This window comes from Vitis vinifera, chromosome 10 (assembly GCF_030704535.1).
Source record: "Vitis vinifera cultivar Pinot Noir 40024 chromosome 10, ASM3070453v1".
Lineage (NCBI taxonomy): Eukaryota > Viridiplantae > Streptophyta > Magnoliopsida > Vitales > Vitaceae > Vitis > Vitis vinifera.
In genome coordinates, this window is record NC_081814.1 from 1,831,780 (window position 1) to 1,852,105 (window position 20,326).

Sequence of the window (20,326 nt, forward strand, 5' to 3'; positions counted from 1 at the left end):
CATAAGGAGAAAAAAAAAAAAGAGAAAACATGGAAAAAAAAAAAAAAAAAAAAGGGGGTGATTGGGATAGGTGGGTCAAAATATTCACAAAATTGTAAAAATAACTTTTATTAATTTTATTAAAATTTGGCTTCCTTTGAACAAGTTTACCCCTCTATTTTATTGCCCTCTAAGGGCTTCTTTTTTTTTCTCTCTTTCAATTCTTTTAATCTCTCCACACCTGTTTGTATCCCTAGCTCTCCCATAAATCCAACATAAATTGTCTTTAATTGAGTCACTTAACACCAGAACTTTCTTTTTTTTTTTCATATGCTTTCTAACTTGCTCTCATTTCTTTATTAGTCTCACTTTTTTTCTTTCTTAATTGATGATGTTCTAGAAAAACCCTCTCTCATGATAATGATTTCTCTCATAAAACATGTTCTTACCATTATTATAACTATTAAAAAACTAGATAAATAATAAAAATAGAAATAGAAAGTTAAAAAAAATATATATGACAAATCATTCTTTTTTTGTTCTCATTCAAGATATATTGTCAATTCATAAATTTAGTATAAATTAAGAAAAAGTTTTCATGATATACAATTATTAAATTTATTTATAAAGAACTTAATTAAGATTAAGTTTGTAAGTTTAATTTCAAAATAATTTAATTAGGATTAAATTTCATTTCATTTACAAAGAACTTTATTGAAGTTATGTTTTTAGTTGGAACGTTTATCTAAATATAAATATAATTAAGTTTCATTTATGATATTGTAAGGTATTAAGATTGAAACTTTGATTCCGCAATCAATTGAGTGTGATCCAAGGTTTTCGTTAAAGAACTTGTTGAAAATCAATAAATTTTAAAAAAGAAAAATGCAACAACACCAACTAAAATCCAAAGATTTAACCGATGGTAGCTTTCTAGTTAACCTTATCCTCAATATTATCAAAGTTCATATGAAACTATAAAAAAATCCTAACCAAAAACAAAAAGAAAAGAAAAAAATGGAGGATGTGGCGAATCTCAGAAAACAAAGAAATATGAGACAACATCACTCTTTTATTTGTGACATGAATAAGATTTTAATCTTTAGTTCCTTGATCTTTGCTTTTAGGGTTTAAACTTCATTGAAAGAGGAAGTAGTAAAAACAGGGGGAAATGGGCTAGAAATGAGATATACAAAATGTTTTTAAAGTAAAGACAATGGGTCATTTCCAGTGAAAAAGGGGCTCATTTTTCCAATTTCAAACTAATTCTCGCCCTGTAACCAAAATATGTCCCTTTAACCTTCCACGAAAACAGAAGTCATTGTTCCAACTTCTACACATAAGCAAGAGATTATGTTGCTTGCCTGCTACACAATCCAAACGCGCTTCGACCCTCCTTTCTTATTATATCCCATTAAAAAATACATCAAAAGGTAGAGAAAAAAAATAGAAGTAGAAAATAAAACCAACTTGGCCAATATCTCGTAACCACCAAATGATGGTTGAAGCGTTGAATCTGATACAGCCCCCTTTCCAAAACCAATAATGTCATTCAAATTCTGCAGGATCCAATGAAGCAAGAAGTACTAAATCAATGTAGCTTATGAAATAGAAGTGTTATTCTATAAAATGAATTATCTTGGAGTATTAATCTCACATATATGATCTGATTCCCACCTGGCACAGGTACTAGAAATCTAAACCTTTTTGGATATTGTGGCTATGGTCTAATCTATTTTATCTGACGATGATTTATAAACAAGATTCTTCAGTTCATTCTCCATTTATTCTTATATAGAATCCAACATGTCTCTGGAGAAGCATCACACTGCTAAGAAATAGTTCTTTGCTTTGGCTCAAGGTACCAATAGGGAGCTGCCTTCCTTGATGAGCACAAAGATACTGCCAGCATCTCCCCTAGAGATTCGAAGATCTTCATCAAGGTATGTGGTTAGCAGCCATGATTCAGCATTGCTGTTTGGGATAGAGAACTTCAATGGTGGTTGGCTGGAGATTGTCTTGGCAACAGAAGAAGCTGTATCTTGGACTGAGGTGATCAAGCCTTTGAAGGGCGTCAAGTCAATATTTTGTCCCAGAAATTCCACATTCTCTGGTAACTCGATGGAGTCAGTCAGCTGTGGAGTGCCAATGATGCCTTCTTGGAACTTGATCTGAATTTAAATAAAAATGCATACCAATTTAGAGCAGAACCTTGTACCAGCCCCAGTAAGAGGATGGAAAAGAACTTTCTTGTTTTTGAATAGAATTTACAATCAAATAGAACCCTGAAAATGCAGGGGCATATACAGGAACAATAAGGAAATGAAAATCATTCAACTTTGTTTTGGTGGAGCATACAAACAATTCAATAAGTAAACTGGAGTGTTGAGTGGAAAAAAAAAATCTAGAATAATGAAAAATATAAGTTATTGAATTCCAGATACTAATTATTACCATTATGAAAGACGAAGAACCATTTCACCATGCTTTATATGTTGGAAAAAGAAAAGAAAGTGGATCAAGTTCATGCTCATGACCTTTCCTATGGTCCAAATATTCTCCCTCAACTAATTCTCCACCATTTTTCTCTTACTACTATGGCAAGTGTGAGAAATTTTTTGATTGAGTATACACAAAAAGAAGGATGATGATCTTTAAAGAAGATACAAATAAAGATGCTGACATGTAAATTGAGAATGAATCCTAAGAAGTGGTCAATCACTAACCTTTCTGTTAAAATTTGTCACCATAATAACCAGGGAGTATATGGTTCAGGTATAGAGAAATACCTGCACACGCTTGGGACTTCTGACTTCAAATTTAGCATTGGTACTGATGGAAGTGGTAGCCAGAGGCCCAGAAAACTGGACAGAATTCTGGACTGTGAAATTCTCCGAGTCGATGGTCTGTGATATCTCCTCAACCTTCACCAGTGGCAGTGTACCCCTTGACAACAAGGGGAACAAACCAGCAAAAGATGTGTACCTGCAGCACCACACAAAAATCTCAGTAACAATATCATGCCCAATTTGAATCCCCTTCAAGAGAGTTACAACACACTAACACTGATGAACATGCCATAGTCACCATCTCTAGAGAAGCATGCAAATCATACTCACTCCCGGGTTGGACATGAAACAAGAAATAGGATCAAGGAAAACTCCCAAGCATCAGGCAACACAATAGAAAATATGGCTGGAGAAAAGAATGCAGAGTTAATACAAACACGAGTTGACATAAATATAATGTTCTCTTGTGCAGGCATCAGAATGAACTACACCTGTAGCTAAGTCTAGCCATTGGGTAATCTTGATTTTGCTGCCAAAGAGAAGGACTGAACACAGTGTACAATTTGGTGTATGTAAAGCAAAAGCAGAGGAAAACACATACTAACTTTGAAACATATATGAGATCTCCAAGGTTATGTTTGGTTACAAAAATAATTGTTAAGGAAAATGATTTTTCTCATATTTGATATTAATACGGAAGATTTCGAAACCAAAGTCAAATTAATTAAAATTATTAAGAAATTTACATATTTTTAAATTATTTAATATTTTTAAAAAGAGTTAAATAAATGAAAAGAATTTAAAGTAACATATAAAAAAATAATTTATTGACTTTAATCCATTTCTTGCTTTCCATCCTACTTTCCAAAAACCAAACAGCGCCGAAAAGATTACAACATAAAACAAGATGATTCTGTACCCTACTTGCACATATTGACTCAGACAGCCATAGAATTATGCAACATCACCAATCAGATTGATGGTCAGAGCTCAACCTCGATTAATCAAGCAGCTGCCTCAAGTTTGATTTTACAAAATCTAAAATAATCAGAGAAGGCAAAGGGGCTTTTCACACACCCGTTTCTTCTCCTTAGATATCTCATGTAAGTCCCAGTCACTCCCTTAATTAGTTTGATTCAGTGATCCATTAGCATCAAAGAAAGCAACTATTACAAATAAATAAATCCGAAGATGCATTTTCCCTCTGTTAATCAGGAAAAATTGAGAAACATGCCCAACAATGATCCATGAGGGAAGTCATTTAAAATAACTTTCCGTTCTTTTTCCCCTAGTCTTTCCCAACAACCAAACGGAGAAAAAAGAAAAAAAAAAAAAAAAACTAAAGCAAACAACTTACGCTAGAATCCATTTCCCATTGAGCAGAGTCAACGCCTCAGTTGGCGCTGGAGTCGGATTCTTCGCCTCCAATTGAGTAATAAGCTCCACAATCTCCGCCCGAGTCTCGCTCGTCGCCTTCAACCCCCGATCAGTCCCGTAAAACGAATCCACCAACGCCTTCTTCAAACTAGTAATCTCCTTCGACTTCTCCTCCTCCACCACCGCCACCGTCGACCCTTCCCCCTCCGGCTCCACCTTCTCCGGCCCCCACTCATCATCCAACGCCGTCCGAGCCAAAACAACCGGCCTTCCCCTATTCACCTCCCCCGCCGAAACCCTAACTCTCCCCACTGCCTTCCCCACCACCCCCACCGAATTCGCCGGAAAAAAAGCCAATTTAGCGCCAGACTGTAACTGAGGTGCCGCCACGGCGCAGGTCTTGCAGAAAATTTGATTGAATTGAGAAACTCCAGCCATTTTCAGAATCTCAAAGTTCGAATCTTTCGCAGAGAAAACAGAGAAGAAGCGAAAAACGCAACTACTGTCTATTTAGTGAAGAAACAACGTTAGAAATAGGCGGGTACGGAAGACGGTTATGCCCTGGAGACCGGAGGCAGTTTGGCCTCATTGGTAGGGGTAATATCGGGAACCGTGGCCTAGTTTTCTTTGCCACGTGGAATTTCTCTGTCTGTGGGATGAGTGAATTTTTCAGACAATAAGCCAGCGAGGGGGGTGTGAGGCTGAAATTGGTTTTGTATTTTGTGTGAATTCAGCAAAGCCGTGTGGCTCCTTCTACATTCTTCCCTTTTGTGGGTTTCCATTCAGTGTGTGAGCCTTCACGAAGCTTCCACTAAAATATCTCCTTTCTGGGCTAGCTTATTGAGCTGGGCTAGTTGGAAATGGGCCTGTCCCTAGATTTCTCTCCTCATGTTTGGATTTGTTTATGAAAAAGTTAATCAGGGATAGACCCAATTATTTTCTTGGGCCAGGCCTTGCCCACTTCCTTTTGTTGAGTCCAGGTGGTTCAACACTCCCATAATATATTCGACTTACCAATAAGTGGACTCCAATCATTGATCCAAAAATATTGGGGTCCCTCAAAAGAGAATCAAGTATTAGGTTATAACTAGGAAAATTATTTGAATAAAAAGTTGTGTTATACTCAAAGGTGTCTACTTTATCTAGATTTGAATCCATTGAAAAAGGAGGTCCAATTAGTTTGATAATATAACTTCAACTTTTGGTCAAATTAAGCAAAAATTTTAAATTTCTTTTAATTTGTGATTATGCATTTTGTAATATATTTAAAATGTTGATATTTAATTAAAATAAATGCTTAAAAATGAAGCACGCCACGACGAAACCTATAAGATGCCTTATATTGTAGCCATGCCAACAACTGCCACATGGCATGCGCCGGCTTCCATGGGCTTTGACTTTGCTTTGGCCAGCGAAGACCATTTCTTAAGCATTACAAATGGAGTATAATAAAATGTGATTAATTAATTAATTATGAATTATTGTCCTAACCTACCTGTAATTCATTTGCATTAATTTATTTCTTTCAATTTTCAAATTATTAGTTACTAATTAAAACAATTAAATAGATATAAATAATTTTTTTAGGAAAATAAAAAAATAGTAATTAAATGTCAAATCCCTTCTCTAAGAAGAAAATCTCTCTATTGGATAAATTATAGAATGCTTGTTAGGTATGCAAGAATCAACTCCAAAAAATTCTTCTTAAAAAATAAATATTTAATAAATATATTTATTGGATTTAGTCATTTTCATACTTATTCAAGAAAAAAAGAAAAGGAAAATACAATTCATCAGGGTATAAAATTGAATAAAATTTTATTAAACAGAGGAATAAAGTTGAGCAAGGATGCGCAGAAAACTAGAAGAGAACTCTGTACAGACTCACATTTTCTCATTTCTTTTGTTTTCTTTCCTTCTTCTATTTTGTCCTTGTTTGTTTCTTCAAAGCTTGAATACCCATCTCATCGATGACGGAGCTGCCTATGATCTCAAAAACCCATTGTATATTCACTTTCCAACAGTGCAAAACCGCTTTCTTTGGACCCCATTTCTTAGTTTGCTTCTGTCGTTTTCGTATTTGTGAATTGAAGACGAGGTGGGGGTTCTGATTCTTGAAGAAACTCACGAGACTTACATGGATGAAGCAGGCCAACTCGTCGGCGTGATCAGTGATTGTATGTACTCTTCTTCAGACCCCTTTTTTTTTATGATTTCTGGAAAAAAAAATTCGTGGGTTTGTGTGAGAATGAATGGAAACGGTGAAAACTCCCTTGTCCGTTTGCAGGAGGCGAGAACGCTGCTGTGGTTCCTGAGAGAGGAAATGGACGGTTTGGATCGAATCGGGAGGTGGAGGAGTATAAAGCGACGGCTGGGATTTAAGAAGATGAGCTGCTGCGGCGCGTCCTGGGGTTTCAGGCCGTCGACGATGACCGTGAGAGAGGATGACAATGACGACGACGATGGAGTCCAAGCCCAAGCCCAAGCGCAGTCCATGGCTCAGGCCCAAGAGGAAGTGGGTCAGGCCTCGCCGGGGATCAGTCCGGACCGGGGCTGCGTGGGCGAAGCTCCGGTGTCGCCGAGGATGAACCTGGCGACGGCGCTGGCGGCCGAGCGGCAAATGAGGGCGGCGCAGGACGTGGCTACCGTGGCGGTGGGGCCCACGAATGGTGGGACAAGTGAGGGTGCACCTGGGACGCCGCTGAGGGTGTCGCTGCTGAGACTGCTGGAGGAATCGGACGGTGGGGATGGGGAGATGGAGAAGGAGAGAGGAGCGGGGAGTGATCAACTGTGCTGCGTGTGCATGGGAAGAAAGAAAGGCGCAGCTTTCATACCATGTGGTCACACCTTTTGCAGGGTGTGTTCGAGGGAGCTGTGGTTGAACCGAGGCTCTTGTCCCCTCTGCAACCGTTCGATTCTCGAGATTCTGGACATATTCTGAGCCGTCAGATCAACCGCCTCGGGATCCGACGGTTGATGGGTGGACTCAAGGAGGGAAATTTTTTCAAAAGGGTGATTCAATTTTCGATGTTACGAGGATTTATTTGTAATTTGATGATTTTATTGCGACTTCAAATTTGTCTATTTTTGTGAATTTCCATTTTTGGGGTGGTGCATTGGATTCTTGTGAGCCCATTGATTGCCCATTTATTGATTTAAGTCCTTAATGGGCCTAGGAGAATGATAAGGGCGAAGAAAAGGGGGATGATATAATGATTGCATTATCAAAAAAAATGTCACAAAGTGGAAGAAAAAGGAGATAATAATTGATTTTGCGTTGATTAGGATGAAAAAAATTCCTTCAATCACAAAAAGTCGTGTCTATCAATTGGGATTTGGCCTTGACTTTTATGTTATGAATCATTAGTTTAATATTTTTTTAAAGGATGATTTTAATAGGAAATTAATTAAATATCAAATAAATTTTTATATAAGTTAAAAAAGGAGTTTTATATGAAATAATATTATCTAGATTTTACATCAAATTTCCCTTTTTTGATTATAATTTTTTTTTCAAATATAAAATAATTATTCAAATAATCAAATTAAAACAATTATTAGTGTTGAAGTTTATATGTTAGAATATTTTGTTAATTTCAGTGGAATTGTTTTAATTTTGTTAGGAAGTTAGTTTTGTAATGACAATTATCTAAAGCTCTCACGTGACTACTTAGTAGATTGATCAATTAAGTCATAATTACTTTAAATATTTGCTTAATGTTTCTAAAATAACAAAGAATTTATTAAGTGTGTCTTAGTTCGCACAAGATAACACTATCTTTCTTGAATTCCACTCACATTCTTTCTCAATCCCAATTAGATCTCTCAAAAAAACTTCTTTGATTAATGCCACCTAAATTTCTCTAAACAATGACAACTTTTTTATTTTGTGTCTTTTGCTCTTTCTCATGTAAATGTACACATTTTTTTGAATTCTCAAATGTCCATACCTATAATTTGTAGTTCTATTGTTTATGTTCTTTTTCTTCTTTGTTATAATTTGTAGTTTTATTGTTTATGTTCGTCTCTAAGAAAGAATTGTAAATGTTACACTATATCAATAAAATTGATTTGTCCTTTTGTCCTACTTATTATCTTGGTAAAATCCATATCAATAGTGGGATGGTTCATAGAACTTCTTATTCTCATACTCATAGTAAAATGGTGTGACTAAAAGGAAGCATTCTCACTTCATTAAATATGGTATCACTCTTCTAACAAGGTTATCTATGCCTTTGAAATTCTAGGACGAGACTTACATATCCATTGTTTATCTGATTAATAGGCTTCTTATACCAATTTTGCACAAAAATCTTCTTTAGAAGTGTTATTCGAAACTTAGCCTAATTACTCCATACTTCGAGTCTTTGAATGTGCTTGTTATCCAAATATAAGACCTTGCAACAAACACAAACTAGTCTTTCATTATATTTATCGTACATTTATTAACTATAGCCTAAATCACAATGGTTTTAAATGTTTAGATCCTATTGGCAAAATCTTTATTTCATAAGATCTCATCTTTTATTAACAACCCTTTCCATCTTTTGCCAATTCAATCGAAAGTCGACTCCACACTTATCTTCTTTTAGTTTAAGGTATTTAGCATTGGTACATGTACAACCAAGGTTTGGTTAATCTTGATTTTGATGATAACAAAATAAGGTTTAGAACTAATGATCATATTTCAAGTGTGATTAGGCAAGACGATTTCCAAAGTGGCAATCACAAAGACAAATCAAGCCAATGAGAAATCATGAAGAAGAAGACCACCTCAAAGAGAAGAGTTTTTCAAGACCAAAGCTTCATAAGATCTCTTTATAAGGTTGTTGGTGCACCAGGACTTTCATGCATTTCATTCTTTATTTATACACCAAAATCATCCAAGAGTAATATTGTTTTAAATATCTTAAAAATTGGATGATTTCATGTTTTCAACTAAAACCTTGTGTTAAATGATTTTCAAACTTATGTTAAAAGGTTTTAAGTTGAAAAAGGTTGGGTATTGAGCCAAAAAATGGCTCAATCGGTCGACCGGTTATGCTAGTCCGATCGAGAACCGGTTGAGGGAGGCCAAAAAGTTTATCTCTCTCCCAATGGCCTTCTTTTCCCGGTCAAGGTTGAACCTCAACTAGTTGAGGTCCGGTTGAGGCCCAACGGTCACTTGTCAAGCATTAAATGCTAACGGCTAGTCAATCAGTCGACCCCTATCTCGACCGGTCGAACCCCCAACGGCTAGTTTGGCTTTTTTCTTCTATAAAAAGGTTTCAATCTTCATTGTTTTATGAGTTTAACCTTCCCAAATCTTTCTTGATTATATTTGAGCCTTGGAAGAGTATTTTTTAGTGCACCATTATTTCAAAACTTGCATGTCTTTAGTGCACCATTCAATCCTAGTTTTTCTTGTATCATTTGAGCTTAAAGTTCTTGTGCTAGGATTTTTGAGAGATCATTCATTTGTAAATCATTGAAATGAAGTTTCTCAAGTGTGGGGTATCACTTAAGGGGTTGTTCAAGAGTGGGATATCTCTTGAGAAGTGTAAAGGATGCTTGGAGCCAAAAGTCCAAGAGAGTGAATTAGAACCATAATCCAATTGTATTGCTTGAAGGCTTAGTTTGGAAGCCTTGGATTAGTGGAACCTCAAGCTCGGGATTGAAGCTAGAAGAGAGTGGATGTAGGCCGGGTTGCGCCGAACCACTATAAACTCTTGTGTTTGCATTCTCTCTTTCATACTCTTTAATTTATATGCAATTGTCTATATATTGATTATTATATACTTGCATATAATTGTCTCTTGCATTCACTTGTTTAAATTTGCGAAAAAAGACCATCACCCTATTTACCCCCCCTATAGGGTGATTACCATAGGTTGGATTAGCCTCAAATTTCTAACAGGACCAACCTTATCTCTTCCCAATACATCTATTCACTCTTCAATTCAAACACAATCTAATTCTTTGATTGCAGATGTCCTTGTTGAAAGTTCTTACACAATTCCTACTTCATAAGAAACTTGTTTTTACCAATTATAACATTTTTAAAACCCACTTTTACTTCTAATGTGCAAGCTTTGTGGTTTTTACTCACACATATGTTAACAATCCAACATCAATGTAGGCTTAAAAGAAATTAGAAGTTGGTAATGCACACTAAATAGTCACAAGGTCTAAAGTAAGAACCTTTAAACATCAAGTGTTTATGGTAATTAGTGAGTCGTGACAAATGAATTTTTTAATTTAGTGAAGAATGGAACCTAGTGTCTTATACTTCTGCCACTAAGGAGAAAGACAATTAATTAAAAGTGGGTATTTAAAGTAAAAGAGACTAATGGCACCATCAACAAGTACAAAGCTTAACTTATAGCCAAGGGGTTTCACCAAATGGCAAGTTTCCATTTTAACAAAATCTTTGGTCCAATAGTGAAACCAACCAATATTAGAGTGGTTTTGACTATGACTCCAACAAAAGGTTGGACTATTAGACAATTGAATATTAATAATACATTAAAAGAATGTTTATGGAACAGTCTCAAGGATCCATTGATCCCAAGTCACCAAATGTGGTTTGCAAATTACACAAATCCATATTTGGACTAAAGCATGCCCCAAGGGCTAAATTTTAGAAGTTGCATAGTGCTCCTTTCATTTGGTTTAGTCTAACCTAAATATAATTAGTCTTGGTTTATTCAAATCATACCTACTCACTCAACTTTTGTCCTTATCTATATAGATGACATTTTAGGGATAAGAAGAAATAATATAAAACTATATAGCTTAATTAATAAGTTGAATCATATTTATGCTTTGAAAGACCTTAGTATTGTAGACTATCTTTTGGGAACTCAAGTTAAGCACACAAAGGATAGGATTCATTTGTCACCAACAATATACATCACTGATTTTTTTTATTTTTTTTTAAGGAAAAAACACACTATACCAAAGGTGCTAATTCACAAATGAGAAGTGGTCATCAACTATCTATGTTGGGAAGTGATGCTACTCAAAATTCCAAAGCTCTATAGAAGTGTAGTAGGAACTCTTCGATGCATTATTATTACTAAACTTGAGATTTCTCATTGTGTGAACAAGGTCCATTAATTTATGCAAAATTTGTTAGAAGCACATTGGCAAGCTATGAAGAGAATATTGAAGTACTTAAGAAGCTTTCTTGGTTATGGTCTTTATCTTTGGAAATTTGAATGAGAGTAGGCTTTTGTGATGCAAATTAGGCCACAAACCCACATGATGGAAGATTTATCTCAAGGTATTATGTCTACTTAGGTTCTACTCTAATGTCTTGGTACTCTAAGAAGCTACATATAATTTCTAGGTCTTCTATAAAAGCTAAACATAGAATTATAACACATTATAGTGGTTGAAATAACATGATTGTGCTTATTATTAAGAGAATTAAGGGTAATTGTTCATAAAACTCCAATTGTTTTATGACTACTTGAGTATAATCATGTTGGCTGCCAATTTAGGTCTTCATGTGAGAACAAAATATATTGAATTAGATCTATATTTTCTAAGGAAAAATGTTTTATAAAAGAGAATTCAAATCTGTCATGTGCCTTCATTAAATCATATAGTTGATGTATTTACAAATCCTATTTCATGCTCTTCATTTCCATTAACTCTACCCCTTGAGTTTGAAAGGAGTTGTGAATGCCACATGTAAAATAGTCTACTACACGTGTCATTATTTAAATGAAGTTATTATAACTAGTTGGAAGTAAATTGTATTTGATCAATGAAGGAAGCCATAACAACACACATATAAAATAAAAATAAAAATAAAAATAAAAACTTTTTTTTAGATTTATTTTATTCTCTTAGAATTAGAAATAATATTTTAAGATCTTTTTAAAGTGATAATATTTTAAAATTATGGAGTATAGTACTTAAAACAGTTCAAAGATTTTTGCTTTACTCTTTTGGGCCTTAAAGCCATGCCCCCTTTGGCCCATCCATCCAAGGGTTTTTGGTTGCCAGTCTTTGATCCAAATAGGCCTATATTGGCCCATTACTCCTCAACCTCAGCCCAAACCTCAAACTTCAAACTTCAAACTCCAATAATATTTAATTGGGTATCATATATATCCCACGTTTGGAAAGCCTTTTGGCCAACTTCAAACAATAAAATAAATGTATTTTTCACCTTTACTTACCAGCATGCAATCTAATTAACATCAATACACTCAAAAAATAAAATAAAAATTAAAAAAAAAAATGCCAAAAGCAGTTCCCAGAAGTGCTTAAATGGTAACGATTCTCGTTGTCCAAGCACTCGCCATTTATGAGTAAAAGGGCATGCGGGCGTGTAAGAAAGGAACAAGTGGGGAAGGTGGATAAGCATTAAAGCAAATGGCCTCCTTCACATTGGAAGTAAAATACAACATGCGTATTGCCAAACAGTGGCATGTTTTTAAAAGCAGATGATAGCTGATAAGCATATAATTCTGAGCAACTCTGAAATGGATGTTTCTGCGTTACGTACAAGGGATGTGTTTTTGAAGGGAAAATAAAGAAAGGGGACAACTCGAAAAAAGCTTCTTCAACTTTAGGAAAAGCCTCTTTTGAGGGTTCCAATTATTTCATTTTTGCCTTATTTTATTACTATTTTTTTTTTTTTGGGGGGGAGGGGGGGTGGTTCACCCTTTTGTCTGATTATGATATATACAGTGAAGGTCTTCCCATTTTCTTTTCAGTTTGTAGATTTCATGGATTGCCTTCGGGTGGTATTTGAGTACTTGTATGGCCTTCTAAGCTTTTCATGTTCATGCATTTGTGTAAAGTACCACCATGGGATTTGACATGATAGAGGAGGAAATGAGTATCAAACATCATAGTGGGAAAGATAAGTCAAATAATGGAGCAACACTAGATCTTTCTGAAAGGAAAGAGGTCACTACTCAAATCTCAACATTTTAAATAAAACTTTATTCATATTTTGTACATGCCTAAATTCTTAATTTGTTGGGCCTAGCCTCATACATCAAACCATGCATTATTTTCTAAGGCATCATTCTTGGGAAAGTTCTACATTTATTATTTGTCGAGACACGGTATTTTGTAAATCTAGTAATCTCTCCCTTAACATTTTTCAAGGAGTACAAAGCATTATTTATCACTTTTGCAAGAATATCTGCCTCAATATAATTTTTTCATGACTCGAGTTTATAACTCATATATGGTATCATTTGTTTGATTCAAACTTTAACTATCTCGATTAACTTTTAAACTTCACTTCATGAAGAATCTCTTTTCAAGTATAACTTTTTCATGACTCGAGTTTATAACCCACATATAGTATTATTTGTTTGATCCAAACTTTAACTATCTTATTTAAAAGTCATTTGATTTCCAATCTTAAAGCTTAGACCCTAAAAAGTGGTACGGTAGCTAAAGTCGGGATTTGAATCACGAAAACATGTTACAAACTCCAAAATAGGTATGAATACCTAACTTCTTTTCTTGTCAAATGTCATGGGTCCGAACGGTAATAATATCACATAAATTTCAACATTGGTGCATTTACTATAAAAGGTTTAGTCTACATCGCTATCACCATAGGAGGTTGTTGAGGATTCAAGTCACTAGAATATGACGTGAAAACAATTAATAAAGTAGTGAATTAGGGTTTTAGAACTATAAATACAATCACAATGATTTAGTATAGCTCCATAAAGTAGATATATCTTCCTCGTGAAACAAATGCTTGAAATATGTAGAACTTTCTCATCAACAGTATATGATGAGAATACTTACACGGGCTTTTGTACAAATTAATTCACAGTAGCACGGAAAACAAAAGGCCAGTGGTTGGTACAAAAGATTATTGATTCCATTCAAGGACTAGAAGATGAGCAAGTGGTCAATCACACGATTAGCACGCAGGATAAAAAAACTAGTGCCACAAATCAAAGATGGTCCCATGAATCCCATGAAAGATTGAGGCCACAAGACCCTTTGATTTGATATCCTCTGACCCATTCCCGAGGAGAAAAAAAAGGAATCCCTAATTAGAATTTTTGATACATGGACCACAGAGTTGGAAGGAAAAATGACTCCTTTACCTAATTAGAACTTCTCAATCTTATCAATATATTTTTTTTTTCTTTTATACGACAAAACTGTAATCATCAACAATATTTTCAAGCATAAATTTAATTAAAATTGTAGACTTAAATTTAAAAATTAATTTAAGACCATAATTGGTAACTACAGTTTTGAATCTTTTGATCATTTAAAATAAAATTCAAAATCGTAATTATTAACTTTTTATACGAAAAAGAAATTTTCATCGATGTTTTATTTTAAATGAATTATTTTTGCTCAAAAGTATGGATGATAGATATCCATGGTGGTGGCCCAAGAAAGGCATGGTGTATCCCCACAAGGGTGGCACGCCAAGTGCATAACTCCAAGGTGTTATCTTTGGTCCATGGTCACTATTGAATTGGCTTCCCTTGTAACCTTTCTTATATGGAAAAAAAATCATTGTTTTCATTCATTAGGTTCTCTGTACAGCCATCGTCCACACAAACTTTGGTCAAGAAAAGAATTCCAAGGCCATCTTCCCATTACTTTTCTAGAGAGGTAGTTGTAATGCAACTTGGAGATGTTGATGTTTTTCTTTTAAAAATAATAATGATAATAATAAGAGTTTCTACGCGTGTTTGACGGGATTTTATTTAAAAGCTTTTGACTTAATTAAAAAGAGTTTAATATAGAAATGAGAACAATTTTGCTTTGGTAGAGTTGTTTTTTTTTTTCATTTTTTTATCAAAAAAAAATTATTTTATATTTAATGTAACTTTTATGTTATTAATATTAATATCTCGTTGAAATTATGAATTTCGCATGCATTTCAATTTTCATTAAAAGGCAAAATCAAAAACCCAACCTAAAAGTCAAGCTTTAGCTCATTACTAAGGGACAATATCATCCATATCTTAGAGTTTGTTTGGGAGTGGAGGAGGCTAGAAATGCCTACTAATATTTAGAAAGAAAAAAAATTAGAAAATCACTTGAATGTACTTTTTTAATAATCACTTAATACATTATTTTTTTGAAAATTTTTGTTATTATTTATATCCAAATATCAAGTAATTTTGCTTTAAAATGTTTTAAATGAAAGTATTCTCAATAAAAACGTTATATATTAATAAGAACAACTCATTTCAAATAAAATCACTTTCCAACATGCCTTTACTTATTTGAAAGATTTGGAATAAAGTTGACACGAACTCAAAAGGATAACTATTGTGTTTTCTTTGTAGCGTTATTTCATAAACGAACAAACCATAAAAAGAAACTTATCTCTTTAGAATATTATTATTTTATTTAATAAGCTCGTAAAACCCTAATTAAGTGAACGGAGAAATTTCATAATTAGAATGTTATTTCATGCAATGAGCTCACCTAATTATCTAGTCAACCGATCATAAGAATTTTATTCCCTTTAGATGTGGTATATTTTCTACATGGAAGCTGTATATAAAGACCTATGATGATTTCATTAAATGATTTAGCTGTCCAACTACAATGGATTGGTAGGATGTCCATTTCAGAACTTATGCAACAATAACTGATCATTTTTGTGGAGGAAAGAATGTGTCCCCTCCTAGCTTTTCCAAAATTATGACTCATCTACTACCCTCTTTCTCTCAACTTTTCTTTGTTTAGATTATCATCGTTGGTCCTTTTCTCAACTATTTTTTTCTTTATCTAATAATTATTCTTTCTTCAACTTTGATTGAGAAAAATATCTACCCCAATTTCACCCCCTTAATGTGAATTCAATCTAATTTACAAATTTTGGTATGGGAAAAAGTGAATTCAGAGATAACCCTTTTTGAAAATTTTGTTTTTTCAAGTCCCAAATTTAAAATTTTAATGAAAAAATAATAAAATTAAATAATATTAATGACATAATAAAATGTAATAAAGTAAAAAGATTAAAAATAGAAAATGTTTTGTTGTGAAAATCTTGTATATATCCACACTCGCAAACTTCTTTCAATGTGAGCTTAAAATTTTTTGTACTATTTCTTTAAGAGTCTAGCTTCTAACGAAAAATTAAATACATACACCTTTTTCTCGTACTTTTACAAATTTAAATAAATTTCTTATGAGATTCCTTAGTCTTTCACAAATTTATTATTAAAGAATGATCTAATAAGTGATATATACAAGTACAATAAATTCTCGAAAAAGGTTTACAATTAATCTAATAATAATGTGCAAGTTATAGATTATTATAAAGGAATTATGACATTTTAAAGAAAATTAGTAGTTAGACACATTTTTCACTCAACCAATCAACCATTATCCTTATTTAATTATACGAGTCCGAACTTAACATGCTTAACACATCAAAATCCTATTAGAACTTTAATGAGTCTTCCTTTACTTTCACTGAGACATTTTAAGCTCCTTCATGTATAGGTTTTCCTTAATTGATCCATGAAGATCTTCGTACTTGAATTACTTAAATTTATTTTATTATTATTATAAAACTTAAGTTTAATCAAACATTGAATTGATATTGAAAACTCGAATTAATAACAGTGAAGTCTTTACCTAATACCGAAAAATCGAAACAAAACTAGAAGCAAGATTCGAAGAACTTTCTAAGGTTATGATATTTAAAATGAACTCATGTTTCATTTGTGCAATTAACCATAACAACCAAATATGTTTAATCTAAATTACTTCAATTCAATTCCATCGATACTTTTATTTAAAAACAAGGCAATCGCATATGGATTACATTTTAAAACACGAATTAATTCCACTTTTAAGTATTTTATATAAAATCTAAAAATGATTAAGTAACTAAAAAAATAAAATAATCTGAATTAATTTTCTTCTAAATTAAAAGCAAGTTATAGTTTGACCCCACCATATATATATATATATATACAATGGATACTTTCTCCTGGAGATTTAGGGCTATGATTCATGCATGTCTTCATTGGCATTCATTGAAAGATTCCATGCTTTATTAAACCATATCTATAGAATTTATTACAAGGGAGCATAATCTCACTATCAAAAAAGAGAACCAAAATAAAGCATGAAGTCAATGGAGAATCCACCCAATTGCACCATTTAGACTGCAATCTTTTTTACTTTTGATGGTTAGAGGAATCTGATCCTCAAATATCACCTCCACATCTATTTCTTTCAATTTTTTTCTTTTTTTTAGATTGAGCATTTCAAACGTGCTTTTAATATGGCTGCTAAAACTTGATTTTATCATCAATTAAATATAAATTAAAAAATAATAAATTTTGAAATAATTCTTGAAATTTGATTCACACAAATTTAGTAACTTGTAATTTTACAAATTAGTTAAAATGAATTTAGCATTAAGTTCTTAAGATAATTCAAGACTTAAACCCTTAAATTCATATTAAAGTTTTGATATCTTATTTATTTGTTAATTTATATATATTTATATATATACTACGGTAATAAAAATGCATCATCAATCAAATGGTATTAAATATACATATTCAAGTCTTATTTATTTGTATTATCTTATTATTGGTGCACGACTAACAATATTTTTTTTTGAACTAGCTTCTTTCAAGAAAGGTATATAAAACATTGTCAGAATAAGAGATCATCAAACATCAAATTCAGGTATGACTTAACCTCTTTAAAATTGTTATAATTCATTTCTTAAAAATAATTGACTTAAACTTTGGAGAGATGTATCCAGAAAAACCGTCCGAACATATTTTGTTATAGGTACGTTCGTCGTTCACTCGGATGAAATTAATCGGAAAAAAAAAAAAATCATTATTGATCGTGTACCAATATTTACCTTGATTTCATTTGTTTGTACTTTAGTCTAACAATTTAGATCTCATCACACATATTCAACCATCTAGATTTGGATTTGGATACGTGTAGATTAACATTTTCCTCTCCCTATGTATATATAAAAGTATTTATAGAATTTCATTTGTTGGGATTTGTGTAGAAACGAATAGAGACGTAGGCAAATGGCAAAAGTATTTGGAGTTGAGGCATGGGATCCACGTCCCCATCAACTTGTGAGTTACAAAACATTGCATGTGCACTACATACCAAACTGTATTTTTCCCCAACTTGTACTTCTATTTTCTCAGCAACCAAACACCATGTCAACCACTCATATTACCATCAACTCACACCAGCAAATTTGAAAGTTGATGAAGAAAGTACCTCAAATGAACACAATATGATGATTTATTTTAGATATGAGACCTTGCATTATTTGAAGAATATTAGAGACCACAAAAGAAGCAAAGAGAAAGTTTAATTGAATGTGAAGCTTGACCCCAGCATCATAAATTAATAGAGAAAATATAGGATCATGTCTCTCTACTAGGGCTTTTAATCATGTTATAGTTAGGAAGGACACATCAGAAATCAATGCAAATTCATGTCATGAACAGAAAAAAACCAAAAACAAGAAGCTCTGGGAATGTCTGTTTGCCCCACTTATATTAGATTGGTTTGAAGTAGAATTTACCCAAAAAAAGAAAAGCATGATTCATCTTTATCCAAAATATTGAATTATGTGATGCTATAACGTGTGAAAAGAAAAAGGAAAAAAGAAGTCAGCATTACAATAGTAGATGTTCAAAACATATGATCAACACAAGATCATAATTTTTCGAGAAACCTTAGAAGGATGACTGTTAGTATTACGTATCTCGAATAATCAAGAGAAATCAGTTCAATCAATCGATTTGCCTATCGGAGAATATGAAACAAGACGAGACAATGAGATATAAAAGGATTGTCAAAACCTGATAATTATTCATTAAAAAGAAAATGAAAGAAAATAAAAATTAGATTTAAATTTATTTAATTTTTTTCACATGTTTTCGTAGTTATTAATATAAAAATAATTTTTTAAAAGAAAATATAAATTTATAATTTCCATCATGTTCAATTTTTCTCAATACCGTTAACTTTCTAAAATCCAAATGGAGTCTAAATAAATTCTTTAAATACTATATAAATGTCTAACCTTTATAAAGATTATATAGGCAATTATTCTTTCTATTAAAGGAATAACAACTGATTTCCCTATTTGAATCAACTAAATTGACTATAATATAAGCAATAATGGTAGTTATCCAGAAGTCTTCTTTGAAAGTGTAGGCTTGTATCAGGTTTCATCTTAGCAACTCTTGACTTGAGATCTGCATAAAATATTCCTCTCTTCTCAAAAGAATATGCACTCAAGGTATAACCCTTTTTGGCTCTTGTTTTAGGTACATCAATTTTCAAAGAGTGGGCCCACTAACTCTTATTGCCCATCAACAAATTCAATTTCTTCACAACTACCTCTTTCTCATGATAAGTTTCTCAAAATTTTACTATGAAAAATATTTGTAATATCCAAAATTCACTCATATATTTTCACCCATTTTAATTTAATTAATTGTAAATATTTTTTTCAATGATATTAACTCTACATTATGTTTAAATTTTTAATTTTTTTTAGAAATAACAAAATTAAGAGTATTTAATTAGATAAAATATGACATAAAAATAAAAAAAATAAAACAGTTTGGAGGGAGATGAGAAAATGCACTAACATTTACCAAAAGACATTGCATGTGCCCATGAGACCAAAAGCTAAAAAGTTTCAAAGGAGGGGCCAACTGTTGTCAACTCGAACTCAGAACCCCATAAGCTTTTTCTTGCCTCAAATCATGAAATCAATGGAAAAATAAATAAATAAAATAAAAATAAAAATAAAATGGGAAAGCCCATTGTTTAAGTAGCAGAAAGAAGAAAGCAAATTTATGAAAAAAAAAACACCCACTTGTAACTCCATTTTTTTCCTTTTACAAGCATGAAGCACCACAGTACCGAGCCAGTACAATTCCCACTCACACTGATGTTTCACAAAGCCCATTTCCAAGAAGTAATTAAAGAGGGAAGGAAGGCATGCATTTAAAGTGGGCGTGATTGAAGCAAACTTTTACTTTTTCTTCCATTTTATCATTTCAATTCACTTAAACAGACTTTATTTTCCTCTCTCTCACCACACTTGTCTTTCTTTTTTTTCCATCTATCCTTTTGTTCCCCTTGTTGATGATGGACCTTCATTATGTATCTTGCTTTTGTTTTTCATGTCATGGTTTTGCCATAAACAAGACAAA

General features: G+C 32.8%; 2 protein-coding genes across 2 annotated transcripts; one reads left to right on the forward strand and one right to left on the reverse strand.

The window, feature by feature from the left end:
• Nucleotides 1-1,576: 1,576 nt before the first annotated feature.
• Nucleotides 1,577-4,897, reverse strand: LOC132254529 (uncharacterized LOC116803646). The gene is made up of 3 exons (XM_059740379.1): nt 4,126-4,897; nt 2,769-2,964; nt 1,577-2,150 (listed from the first exon to the last, which is right to left on the reverse strand). The coding sequence occupies exons 1-3, from the start codon at nt 4,581-4,583 to the stop codon at nt 1,836-1,838; spliced, it is 969 nt and encodes a 322-aa protein (XP_059596362.1). The 5' UTR covers nt 4,584-4,897; the 3' UTR covers nt 1,577-1,835.
• Nucleotides 4,898-5,965: 1,068 nt separating this feature from the next.
• On the forward strand, nt 5,966-7,245 carry LOC132254526 (uncharacterized). Its single transcript, XM_059740368.1, has 2 exons — nt 5,966-6,322; nt 6,433-7,245. Exon 2 carries the CDS (start codon nt 6,469-6,471, stop codon nt 7,084-7,086), a length of 618 nt encoding a protein of 205 aa, XP_059596351.1. The 5' UTR covers nt 5,966-6,322; nt 6,433-6,468; the 3' UTR covers nt 7,087-7,245.
• Nucleotides 7,246-20,326: the final 13,081 nt, after the last annotated feature.